At 39.2% G+C, this 13,640-nt stretch overlaps 1 protein-coding gene across 1 annotated transcript in view; it reads left to right on the forward strand.

Moving 5' to 3' along the window:
- HEATR1 (HEAT repeat containing 1) overlaps nucleotides 1–13,640 on the forward strand; it is a 58,854-nt gene that overhangs the window by 34,356 nt on the left and 10,858 nt on the right. Inside the window, exons 25-34 of the mRNA XM_011976384.1 lie at nucleotides 1,070–1,173; nucleotides 1,348–1,491; nucleotides 2,204–2,322; nucleotides 2,417–2,538; nucleotides 4,334–4,462; nucleotides 6,539–6,769; nucleotides 7,366–7,492; nucleotides 8,725–8,885; nucleotides 11,997–12,043; nucleotides 13,399–13,522. Coding sequence (XP_011831774.1) covers nucleotides 1,070–1,173; nucleotides 1,348–1,491; nucleotides 2,204–2,322; nucleotides 2,417–2,538; nucleotides 4,334–4,462; nucleotides 6,539–6,769; nucleotides 7,366–7,492; nucleotides 8,725–8,885; nucleotides 11,997–12,043; nucleotides 13,399–13,522 — 1,308 coding nt within the window. The remainder of the gene's footprint in view (nucleotides 1–1,069; nucleotides 1,174–1,347; nucleotides 1,492–2,203; nucleotides 2,323–2,416; nucleotides 2,539–4,333; nucleotides 4,463–6,538; nucleotides 6,770–7,365; nucleotides 7,493–8,724; nucleotides 8,886–11,996; nucleotides 12,044–13,398; nucleotides 13,523–13,640) is intronic.

The following is a 13,640-nucleotide window of genomic DNA, read 5'->3' on the forward strand; positions in this document are numbered from 1 at the left end:
ATGTTGCGTTACTAGTTTTCCACTCTAAGGGATGAACGTGAAATTGAGTGACTCTGGACTGGAGAAGTGATACCATATCATAATCACGACAAGTGCAGGGCTGTAACTTGAGACTCCCAAGACAAATTATATAGAAAGCAAGTGCATGGTAGTAGGAGAGCTTAGTTAAAATGAAAATCTGAAGATGAATTTATGTTGGCTGTTGCTTTTGGTTTATACCCTTCCCTACTTTGCTTTCTTCTCATTCTGGTTTTTCAAGAGGTCTGTAACAAGGTAGTAGCCTCCAGTGCTGGGTGGGTGCAGGTGTATGTCCAGTAAGTCATTCTTCTCTCTTAATTGAATAAATCCTTCCTAGGGGTTAATGTCTGATTTTAGTCTTAATAGTTTTAAGGAAATGTTGGAAAAATTGGAATCACAAAAAAACACATTTTTAGGAGGCTTCAAATATAGTACTAATTAAGTGCTAATTGAATTGAGCTAAGACCTAGTCCAAATGAGAACATCTTAAAGAATTTAAAGGATTATTAGAAGGAAAGTGTTAGCCCAAATTCCTCCCTCTTCTATTTGACAGTGGGCTAGGGAGCATATGAGATACTTGCTAGACATGTCATATCAGCCAGAAATAAGATTGGCCTTAAATGTCAGGCCAGTTGTACTTTGACTACAAAAATTATTTTGGTTGCCAGAATACACTCGATTATATGAAACACTCTCATGGTCTGTGACAATAAATATATATCGTATGATAAGTATATACTGGTGAGAGTATAGGTATGCAAGGTACACTAAGTGAAACATACCAAGGTACAGAGCAATGTGTATAGTATGTTTCTATTTATGTTTTTTAATAGAATCTTTACTTAGCCATTGGTATACGGAAAGTTTTTAAAAGGATGCTTAAGAAATTGTCAGTGATGTTTGCTTTTGGTGATTGGGCTGGGGTATGGAGTGGCATAAAGACATAAAAATGGATGTAAATGCTTTCATTGTATGTCTTAATCTAACATATATTGCTCTAATTTTATCCCAATGGATTATATCATCAACTGTTCTTCCTTCGATATTTCAGATTTCCGTTAATGCTGAACAAGTCAGAATAGAACTGGAGCCACCAGATAAAGCTAAACCCTTGGGCACAGTTCAGCAAAAAAGAAGGCAAAAAATGCAGCAGAAGTAAGAGCTACAAATGCATTGAGCACTTGCTGTTGTTCCCCTGACTTGAAATGTTAAGAAACCTTGGAACTTTTTGATACCCATCAATTTGCTATAATCAGGCACAGTGGTTTTTTTTTACTTAGCACATGATAGGGTTTGCTTTTCCAACTTTTTGTCTTCTCCATTTTCCAGAAAATCACAAGATGTAGAATCTGTCCAGGAAGTTGGAGGTTCCTACTGGCAAAGAGTAACTCTCATCCTGGAATTACTGCAGCACAAAAAGAAGCTCAAAAGTCCTCAGATATTGGTGCCAACTCTTTTTAACTTGCTGTCAAGGTAGTGACACTTGGCTTTGATCTGTGAGAGGACAGGACTCTGATTCTTGCCCATCTTATCTAACATTCTCTTTTCAACATACTCTTCTCTTGTTTAGATAGTCTGTAAAATAAAGCAAGTACTATAGGTGAAATTAAAAGATTGGTTTTAGGTATCCATTGCCAGTACCCCAAACTGACCTTAGTGTCCTGAGTCACATAGTAAATGACTACTCGCTTTACAGCCTACTTTCCTCTGAACTTTTCAGTAACATGCCTGGGGCATCATTACTTGTATTTCAAGATATAATGTTGGATTTATATAGATATATATGTATGTGTATATATAGTATTTGCTATCTATATTTTCATATATAGATGTATATATTTTATATAGATAGATTTGTGTGTGTGTGTGTGTGTGTGTAAATTGAGTATGAATTGTAGAGTGTGCTTTCATGTGAAAGGCAAAGTAATTCTGAAGGTTGTCCTGTAAGATTCCAAATAGGTTAATAGAAAGTGCAATAGAGAGGAAGTGGAATTTGACATAGCACCTGTCTATATGAGAGAAAATCAGAGTTAGAAATCTTATATCTTATTTCTAGACTTCATGTTTAATGGTAGTATTTTAGTTATTCCTTATTGAATATGAGTTCTGGACAACGGTCATTAATGCAGCCATGAATTGTACAACTTTTACATTTCCCATCATTTCTCTTTTGGGTGTCCTGAAGGTGTTTAGAGCCCTTGCCACAAGAGCAGGGAAATATGGAATACACCAAACAGTTAATTCTTAGTTGTCTGCTCAACATCTGCCAGAAACTCTCTCCGGATGGTGGCAAAATACCCAAAGGTAGGTACTTTTTGGAAGGAAAGGTTAGAAAAATTACCTGCTTTGAGTGTGAGTGCACCTGCCACTGAGGGTTTTGTCTTTCTCACCACTGTAGATGTTTTAGATGAGGAGAAGTTCAATGTGGAGTTGATAGTTCAGTGCGTCCGCCTTTCGGAGATGCCGCAGACCCATCACCACGCCCTTTTACTTTTGGGCACTGTGGCTGGAATATTTCCGGTAAGTGTTAATCATACAAGGTTTTAGCAGATATTTCAAGATTTTTCTTCCACAGAAATGCACTGGCACCTATTGATTTTAAATTTAATCAGGTAGGCTTTGGAATCTTCCAGCACCCGTGAGAGTCAGCCCTGCCTCTTCATAGCTGGGACTGTCTGAGCCAGTTGATCTTGCTAAGCTTTGGTTTCCCTTTTTATCAAGTGGGAATAATAACCTTCTTCACTGGATTGTTGGGGGAATTCAGTTGGATAATTTATGGTTAGTACTTAGCACAACACCTGGCACACTATCTATCTAATAAAACAGCGGGCATTAGTGTTATTTGGTAAAAGTTAATATCTCATTTATCCTCAAGTAATCCTTAAAATAACCTTTAACCAGTGACTTAAGAAAATTAATTTGATCACAAACTATATGATTTAAAGAAATCATGTCCCTTTTATGAAAAACATCATTTAAACATTTGTAAAGAGATTGAAACTATTTTCATATTGCAGATTTAGGTAAGAGGTTTTTAACCTGGGGTTCTCTGTGAGCTTTAGGGGATCTTAATGTACTGAAATCATATGCAAGGTTTTATGTCTATGGGGTTTTCTTTTTTTCTTGTAAGAGAGTCTGTGCTTCTCAAAGGGGTTGATAATCCAAAAATAGTTAAGAATCATTAATATTTTTTGTTTTTATTGAAATATAATTCAGATGCCATAAAATTCACCCATTTAATAAGTATACAGTTGATTTTAGTCTATTCACAAAGTTTGTGTAATCACCACCACAATCTACTTTAAGAGCATTTTCATCACCCCAGAAAAGAAACTCTACACCCATTAACAGTCACTCTTCCTCCCCCTCCTCCCTGCCACTAGTAATTCATTTTCCGTCTCTGTCGATGCCTATACTGGACGTGTCATATAAATTGAGCCATGCAGTATGTGGCCCTCTGTGTCTGGTTTCTTTTGCTTAGCATAACGTTTTTGAGGTTCATTCATGTTGAAGCTTGAATCCGTATTCCTTTTATGACTGAATAATATTGTTGTATGTGTATGCCACATTTTGTTTATCTGTTCATCGGTTGATGGACATTGGGTTGTTTCTACTTTGGGGCTATTATAAATTATGTTGCTATGAATATTCTAGACCAGGTTTCGTGTGGACACGTTTTCATATCTCCTGGGTATATATACCTAGGAGTGGAATTATTGGGTCAAACGGAATTTTATGTTTAACTTTTGAGTAACTTGCGAGACTATTTTCCATAGTGGCCACACCATTTTGCTTACAGCCTATAAAGAGCCCAATTTCTTCACATCCTTGCCAGTACTTGCTATTGTCTTTTTTATCACCATTCTAGTGGGTGTGAAGTAGTATTTGTGCTTATATTCTTTTCGTATGAATTTTTTCTTTGGAGAAATGTCTTTTCAAATCCTTTGCCTGTTTTTTAATCAGGTTATTTCTCTTTTTATTGGTGAGTTGTAATGAATCATCGAAATGGAAAATGTTAGCCTGAGCAGGAATATCACTTGTGGCCAGGAGTTCAAGACCAGCCTGGGTAACATAGCAAGACCCCATCCTTATAAAAAGGAAAAAGAAAAAAAATTAGCTGGGCATGGTATCGTGCACCTGTAGTCCTAGCCACTCAGGAGGCTGAGGTGGAAGGATTGCTTGAGCTCAGGAGTCCAAGGTTACAGTGAACTATGATCACACAACTGCACCCCAGCCTGAATGACAGAGCGAGACCCTGTCTCTTAAAAAAAAATTAGTAGAAATAGAAAATGTTGATAGTTATGTTTCCTTTCAGGATAAAGTTCTACACAATATCATGTCTATTTTTACATTTATGGGAGCCAATGTCATGCGCCTGGATGATACTTACAGTTTTCAGGTTATTAACAAGACGGTGAAAATGGTTATTCCTGCACTTATTCAGGTAAGCTCTCTTTTTACCATCCTGGGGTTTCTTTTTTTAATTTAAGAATTTTGCATATAAATGACATTAAAAGCCTGGGTTTTTTTTTTAGTATCCTCAACAATTGTATAAAAGCCTTTCTGAAATGCTCAGATACATTGCCCTTAAGTTTTAGAGTGCTGAAGCTAAGAAGCAGTCTGGGCAATGTCTTTCCCAATAATCCAAACATGTTATAGCTGGTTCTGCTGTGCTCTGTGTGTGTACCTGTAAGTGTCTTAACATCATTTGGACGGGGTAAATTTACATCCACCATCTATTTCAGGACACTGCATCAGTTTGATAGTACCTTCTTACATGTTGATGAGGATAGGAACTTTTAGAGCTACAGTGACAAATTTGTTAACATGCAGTTTAGCAGATGTTTGCCAAGCATTATTAACTCAGAGAGAGAGGTGAGATGTTCTCTCTCCCAGTAAGCAATGAACAATTCAAAAGTTAAAAGTAGCCTCAAGAATAAAAGAGCTTGGTCATCTGCTTGAGTTTTCTATGTACCCTCACTTGTTAATTAATGTCTTTTCTCATGCTATTGACCATCCCAGGGATCACCATATTCAGCACCTTCTTTTAACCTTAGTATTAGATTGGTGTTCTCAGTGTCCACCAAGTTGGCAAATATAGGATATATACCTAAAAAGAAAAATAATAATATGCATTCATATGGTCAGTGCCAGTCAAGTAAATGCTAAAGAGTTCAGAATAGGAGATAGTCCATATGGGACAGGATGACCAGAAGGTTCTGTAAGAAAATTTGAACCGATGTGAAAGAAGATAGGATTTGTTCAGTGATGGCAGAGCCAATAGTATGAGAAAAGGCGTGATCTAGGAATGTTCACAGCGTGTTTGAAGAATGTAATGGTGATAGATGGATGGAGAGCAGGGGGTTGAGACAGGTAGACGTTGGTTTAGTCATTCATTCAAGTGTTTTCTGTCATTTATTCAATAACTGTATTTTGATCGCCAATACCTGGAATAAAATGGTTCAAACTTTATTCCGAAAGCAGCAAGAAGTTGTTGGCCTTTTCTGTGCTCTGCTTATCTTCATTCTTCTTGAGGCACAACCCAAATCCTGTGTGATTTATGCAGTGTTCCCAGGCAGCCTAAGTGGACTCGCTATCAGTGTCACGTATTTGGCATCTGCTGTTACTGCCTCCTGTTATCTTTTCACATATGTATTCTGTTTCTTTTGTTTGTTTGTTTTTTTGAGACTGAGTTTTGCTCTTGTTGCCCAGGCTAGAGTGCAATGGCATGATCTCGGGTCACTGCAACATCCGCCTCCTGGTTTCAAGTGATTCTCCTGCCTCAGCCTCCCGAGTAGCTGGGACTACAGGCACGAACCACCACACCCAGCAATTTTGTATTTTTAGTAGAGATGGGGTTCACCATGTTGGCCTGGCTGGTCTTGAACTCCTGGCCTTAGATGATCTGCCCACCTTGGCCTCCCAAAGTGTTGGGATTACAGGCGTGAGCCACTCTGCTCGGCCATGTATCCTCTTTCTACAGAAAATAAACCTCCTTTGGGGCAGGGCTCATATCATACACTTTGTATTCCCCTCAGGGCTAAATAGCACCTGGGACATGACAGGTACTTACTGAATATTTATTGTTAGGGCTTTGATTATTAAAACTCTTGTGGCTGACTGAGTGTGGTGACATGCCCCTGTAACACCAGCACGTTGGGGGCTGAGGTGGGATTATTTGAGGCCAGGAGTTTGAGACCAGCCTGGTCAACATAGCAAAAGCCCGTCTCTACAAAAATTTTTAAAAAGTGGTGGCGGGGGTTCTGGGATGTCCCAGCTTCTTGGGAGGCTGGGGTAGGAGGATCGCTTTGAGCTTAGGAAATCCAGGCTACGGTGAGATATGGTCACGCCACTGCACTTCATCTTGGGCCACGGAGAAAGACCCTGTCTCTAAAAAAATAAATAAAATTCTTCTGGTAACTTCTTGGGGCCCATCTAAAAGCCTTATCTTGTCCACCTAAAGCTTGCTTTGTGGAAGATTACTTGCACCTACTTACTGTCTCTGCTTGCTGTTTTGCAGTCTGACAGTGGAGATTCTATAGAAGTTTCAAGAAACGTTGAAGAGATCGTGGTAAAAATCATTAGTGTATTTGTGGATGCACTGCCACACGTCCCGGAGCACAGGCGCCTGCCCATCCTTGTTCAGCTTGTTGATACACTGGGTGCAGAGAAATTCCTCTGGGTTCTCCTCATCTTGCTGTTTGAACAGTATGTCACAAAAACAGTGCTGGCGGCTGCCTATGGAGAAAAGGTCAGAACCTAGGGTGGGAAGATAAGGAAAATGGTGATTTACACAGATTTTATGTTATTGTCCAGTTTAAACATGGGGCTGGTGATGCCTAATGTGTGTTATTTGGAACCTTTTTGCTCAGAACCTTTTTCAAAAAGGTTTTTGGCATTTAAAAGAATTTCATTCAGAGCCCATAGCACTCTGAATATCCTCAGTTGCAGCAAAACATCTGCGGGTGAACTAACTTTTCTGTGAAACAGATCTGGTGCCATGCAGGTGGTTCTGTTTTGAGCCCAGGAGAGTATGGCTGATGAGTAATGAAACAGCATCTCTTCAAAGTGGTTTTGAAGGCAGTTTGTGGGGAAATAGAGGAGCCTCCGTGTCCCTGAAGTTAGTAAGACACAAACACGGGTGATTGTTTGGAAAAGCCCTGTTTGGATAAGTCAAGGACCATTTTTAAATGACTTCTTAGACATGGGATCTGGGAGTAGATCTTGACCTACTCTAAATAAAGTAGTATACTCTTTTCTGCTAGAAATCCTAATGCACATTATCCTGAAATTATGCCTTCACAATTCCTAAGTACAGATTTATTACTTTTTTCTCTTTCTACACAGGATGCTATTTTAGAAGCAGACACTGAATTTTGGTTTTCAGTCTGTTGTGAGTTTAGTGTCCAGCATCAGATACAAAGCTTGATGAATATCCTCCAGTACTTACTAAAGCTGCCAGAGGAAAAAGAAGGTAAGTGTAGATGGGGTGTCACTTACCGTTCAATCTGAAAGCTAAGGAGAAACAGAAGAGAATGTAGGTTATCCTTAGTACATCTTCAGAAGGATTTTTAAAGTAAGTTAATCATTTTAATTTGATTGTGTACTTTCTTGAATCCTTATGGAAAATAGTCGGAATTCCATTTGCCATTCCTCACACATTGTCTTTTATACCTCTGTGCCCTGTGCTTACATCTTGGCTGTGGGATGTTGCTGGTATCCAGGTTGAGTTAGGTTCGAATGACAGTAAATGATCAGGACCTCGTTAGCTGTCTCTCAGCTTCTCATTAAAATATCTGAAGACATGTACATGAAAAGAAAAAAAGTAGGTACCACAGGAGTGGCAGCAAATATTAAAATTGTACCACACAGCAGAGCCTTGAAGAAAATCCCACTAACCGCAGCACCACTGAGGCTGGCTTGGGAAAGGGTTGATGAAGCCAGGTGTGATGGTATCAGCCTGTGGTCCCAGCTACCCAGGAGAGTGAGACAGGAGGATTACTTTAGCCCGGTTCAAGACCAGCCTTAGCAACATAGTAAGACCCCATCTCTAAAATTTTTTTTTTCGTTAAGAAAGGGTTGACATGTTGAAAGTTCTTAGTTTTCTACTCTTCGAAGCAGAACAACAAGGCACGTTAGAAAGAAGATACTCTAAGAGCTCCGCGGAGACTGTTTTCTGCATGGCCAGCCATTGGCCCTGTCATCCCTGTTTGGCCGGGCAGTGACTTGTCCTATCCTGCAGTCAGGTTTGGCAGGGACAGACACGGGAGGTCCCTGGAGAGTATGTGGTGATGTGGGTAAGGAAATGTCTTAGCAGTAAGTCATTCTGTAGGATAGTGGTTTTTAACACTGCACTGCCAACCCCATTTACATTAGATACATTTAATAAAGAAACCTACATCTGCAGTTGGAAGTTCAAAGGCTCCTTCTGTGATATGGTCTTCTTCCGTTTGATTGTCCACTTTCCCTGTTTCGTTTTTCGTCTTAAACACTCGCTTCTCAGGGCCATTGGGTACTTTCTTGGCAAATACACTCATGTTTTTCACTAATTTAGAAGAGGAGAAACTGGATGTAATAGACGAACAAATTTCTCTGTGAAAATGTTATCCCATTAACCATCCTTTACTTGAAAGGTCATATCTATTAATTCTGTATGAAGGATTTGGGTGAAAGTGAGTTGGGTCACTTGTTTTGTTGCTGTTTCAGAAACCATTTCCAAAGCAGTGTCTAATAAGAGTGAATCACAAGAAGAAATGCTACAGATTTTTAATGTAGAGACTCACACTAGCAAGCAACTGCGGCATTTTAAATTTTTGTCAGTGTCCTTCATGTCTCAGCTCCTGTCTTCCAATAATTTTCTGAAAAAGGTAATATGTTCTTTAAATGTGTTTATAAAAAGGTAATTCTGCTGTTTCCAAGGGAACTGTGTTTTCAGTTAGTAGAAGTAGCTTGGTAAATGGCTTATGAAAATGTGAGGCATGCCTTTAAAGATAATAGAAAAAAAAGTACATTTCACTCTGAAAAACTGTTCGTCACGATCTACTGAGATTGAACATAATGTAAACTCTATGTTCAGTGGTTTCATTCTTAAGTGTTGTGTTCCCACCAGAAGTATATGAACATGTACACCAAAAAAACTGCAAGAATGTTTATCATATTCATAACATTCTTCGTGGTAGCACAAAGTTGGTAACAACTCAAATGTCTACCAGCAGAGTAGATAAATGGCCTGTGTTTTATTTTATTTTGTGAGACAGGTCTCACTCTGTGTCCCAGGCTGAAGTGCGGCAGAGTCATCATGGCTCACTGCAACCTGGAACTCCTGGGCTCAAGCAATCCTCTTGCCTCAGCCTCCCAAGTAGCTGGGACTATAGGCGGGTGCCACCTACGTCTGGCTAATTTTAAAATTTTTTTATAGAGACGAGTTCTCGCTATATTGTCCAGGCTGATGTCAAATTCCTGGCCTCAAGCGATCCTCCTACCTCAGACTCCCATAGTGCTAGGATTACAGGCATGAGCCACCATGCCGAGCCTTTCTTTACCATGCCCAGCCTTTCTTTACCTGGATATAGTGAGTTCTGCATGTATGATTTGTGTACATCTCTGTTTGTGTATTAAACTTGTTTAAACAGTGAGAGAAAAGGAAGGAAAGAGGAATATCATGACCAGGAATATAAAAATGGTTTGACATTAGAGTACTGTAAAGTACATTAAGTCCTATAATGCATTAACAGATGAAGAAGGGAAAACATATGATCATTTTACATTTTACAGTGAAATAATTCAGCAGATTCAATACTCATTCACAACTTAAGAAAATCCTCTCGGCAGTGCAGGATAGATGGGAATTACTCTGGCCTAATAAAGGTGACAATCTGAAGCTTGTGGTTTATATCATACCTAATGATGAAATATTAATGGTGTGCCTGCTGCAGTCAGGGACAAGAATGCCCTCTGTCATTGTTTCTATTCAGGAAAAGAAGTGTAAGAAACAGGAAAGAAGAGAATCAGCAATTAGAACTAATAATGAGTTCAGTAAGCTTGCTTGAGAGAGATCAGTGTAGACACTATCTAGAGATAAGTGTAGGTCGTGATCTGTATCAAGTAAGCTGGCTGAACTAATTAGTCTCACACACCGTTACTAATATTATTCCTCAAATTAGAAAACAGTAGATAAAAAAGATTTCCTGTATAATAAAAACATAAACTTAAAAAAAACATAAACTTATAAGGTACCAAGAACAAGCCTGACAAAAATATGTGCACAAATATTATGGAGGAATGTCCAAGATATGAAGGGACACAGAAGAAAACTTGGAAGAAGTGGAAAGAGAGACACTGTTTACGCATAAGAAGCCTCGCTATTTAAAGATGGCAGATCTGCCCAGATTAGTCTAGAAACTTAATGTGCTTTTTCGATTATATCATTTTAAGAAATTATATTGATACATTGATACCAAACTGTAAGGGGCCAAGGACAGGGGTATGGTGCAGGAGTACCATCTGATACCATACCATACATCTGATACCATACTCATCTGATACCATACCATCTGATACCATACCATACATCTGATACCATACTATACCATCTGATACCATCTGATACCATACCATACATCTGATACCATACTGTACCATCTGATACCATACCATCTGATACCATACTATACCATCTGATACCATACCATACATCTGATGATGGACCAGTGCGACTGAACAGTAGGCCCAGAAACACATGCAGGCGTAGGTAAGAAGTGCAGTAGGTGGTTTTACAAAGCAGTTGGGGGAGAGAATGGTTCAAGTGCTGGCCCTGGCATGATTTGTTTTCCATTTGGGGAAAAGTCTGATGTCACACCTTATAGAAAAGACAACTTTAGTCACAGTAAAACTTCATTGTGAAAAACAGAAGAAAATCAAGGAGAACATGATCGTGACTGGAGGATAGAAAAGAATTTCTTTAAAATTTTGATTCACTAGAAGGCCACAGCCTAAGAGAAGATTATTGCTCTGCATAAATAAAAAAACATCAGTTTCCGTTAGAACAACTGGCAAAGAAGATGAATTCACTGAAGAGGGATCCCAAATGGCCAATTAATGTACAATGTCATTTAGCCTCTCCAGTAAGCAGGAAATGTGATTAAATGTGATACCCATCAAATTGGCAAAACTGTTGAAGTTGTTAATCCCAGGGAGTGGGCAGGTAGTGGCAGACAGCGTGATTGTTCCAACCACTTTGGAAAGCAGTTGGCAGGATCCCATGAGGTTGAAAGTTCTGGTAATTCCTATGATCTGGTCATTCCCTTCCTTAGGCATATATGCTGTAAAAACTTGCCTAGATGCTCAAAGGGGCATAAAAATGTTCTTCTCTAGCATTGCTAATAAAAGGGGAAAAAAATGGACATAAACTGAACATCTGGCAACAGAGGCAAATGGATAGATAAGTTGTATTTATAGAGGAATATCATATGCAGTTAAAATGAATGAACTAGAACATAAGTCACCATGCATAGATCTCAAAAATATGTTTCCAGAAAAACATATTGTTCCATGATAATGTACTGTTTGAAACATTTGGTAGCAGATTTGGGATGATGGTTGTGTTTGTGGGACTTGGGTAATGGGAGAATAGGACCAAGGAGCAGTACTTGGGGGATTCCAGCTGAAATCTGTAATGTTTAACTTCTCAAACAATGATATGTGTGCTCACCAGATCAGCATGTCATAGAATTCGGTAGCGGTAATTCAGTGTTGATTGCTGTATTTTTCTGAACCATTGTAGTACTAGAATGTAATTAAATTAAGATAAATAGAGTTACTACAGTATAATAAGGATGATATGAACCTGATTAAATTGTAATGTCAGAAAAAGTTGCTATGGAAAGTTTGAGTGAATGGTCCAAGTTTCATTGAACTGACATTGAAATGACTTTTATTATCAACTTTTATATTCTAATGACATCTTCTTTAAAAATTAGGTAGTTGAGAGTGGTGGTCCTGAGATTTTAAAAGGCCTTGAAGAGAGGTATGTTTACTTTTCTTTTTTTACTTTTTATTTGGGAATGACTTCAAACTTATAGAAAACCTGGAAAAATAGTACAGAAAATTCATATACTCTTTACAACCAGGTTCACTTTTGCCACATTTACCTTAACGTTCTCGCTACGTAGGGTTTTTTTCTCTGAGTCATGTGAAAGTAAGTCATATATATTATGTCTCTAAGAATAAGAGATGTTCTTAGAAAACCACAGTACATTGATCAAATTCAGAAAATTTAACGTTGGTCCAATCCAGTGATGTAATCTACAGTTCATATTCCAGTCTCCCGAATTATCCCAGCACTGTCCTTTACACCGCATGTGTTTCTGCTTCACAATCCATGTCAAGTTTCGGTATTGTATTGAGTTGCCATATCTGTTTAGTGTCTTTTCATCTGGCCCTGATTTCTGTGGGCTCATGAATTCTTTGTTCCATGGATTATAATCCATATGTTGCCATTATATATTTGGGTGCAGGAATTTTCCTTTCACTCTCATGTCCTCGGAGGGGGTGCCTCCTGGCCTTGCTGTGTACCTCCTTTTCAGATGCAGGGTGTTCCCAGGGCCACTGTCCTGCCCTGTCCGCTGGAAAGTGCCTGCCCTGTAGCCAGGATTGTGAGCTGCTGAGCTCCAGTCCTGTGGGCCGACTTTTAGCGCTATGTGTAGGACTTTCGTTTTTGGAGCTGATTTGTCTGAGGCCCCTTCTCCCCTCCTCTGCTGTACTGTGTCAACTTCTGTCTCCACTCTTCCCTCTAGCTCCCACCTCAGGCTGGCAGCAGTGGGGGGATCTCCAGTGGTAGTTGTGTTGGAATTTGATGTGTGCTTTTCTAATTACAGGTTATTTGAAGTTTATAGTCTTTTTTTTTTTTTTTTGGTCTCCTAATAATATGAAAGAAGTGGGTTATATGTTCATTTGTATTAATATTTCTCTTTATACAAATGGTGTGTGCGTGTGTGTGCATGTGTGTATGTGCACACACCTGCCATTAACCTAGGACCATAATTCCCTGAACACCCCACTTGGACAGCACAGTGAGACCCACCGAGCATGAGCTAGATATGAGTGAGTTCCTTAAACGCCTTCAGCATCCGTTGTTTATTCCTCACCTCACAGTCTGAGCGAGGACGATGCTTCTGCGCGGAAGTGCCTAGTTACTTCTCGATGATCTCTGTCTATGGCAGTAATCCCTCATTTCCTTTCTGTCCCAGTAGTGTTTGAAATAATTTAGTACAGAATTATTTAATTGGTCTTTCTACTTGAAACATTTAGCATGAGATAGACATGAGCGAGTTCTCTGAGTGCCTTCAGCTGCTGTTTGCTGAGCGCGGCTGCGTGTTTCAGGTTGCTGGAGACCGTTCTCGGCTATATCAATGCTGTTGCACAGTCCATGGAAAGGAACGCAGACAAACTCACTGTGAAGTTCTGGCGTGCGCTCCTTAGTAAAGCTTACGACCTGTTGGACAAGGTAGGTTTTCATTTCTCCCTGGAATTAATTGTTTTGTTGCTGTTTTTTATATTACTGTGAAATCATTTAAAGTTTTTAAGAAAAAACCTAGTAATTCCTTTTATGAATATAACAAAGC

The sequence above is a fragment of the Mandrillus leucophaeus genome, unplaced genomic scaffold (assembly GCF_000951045.1).
Source record: "Mandrillus leucophaeus isolate KB7577 unplaced genomic scaffold, Mleu.le_1.0 Scaffold165, whole genome shotgun sequence".
Lineage (NCBI taxonomy): Eukaryota > Metazoa > Chordata > Mammalia > Primates > Cercopithecidae > Mandrillus > Mandrillus leucophaeus.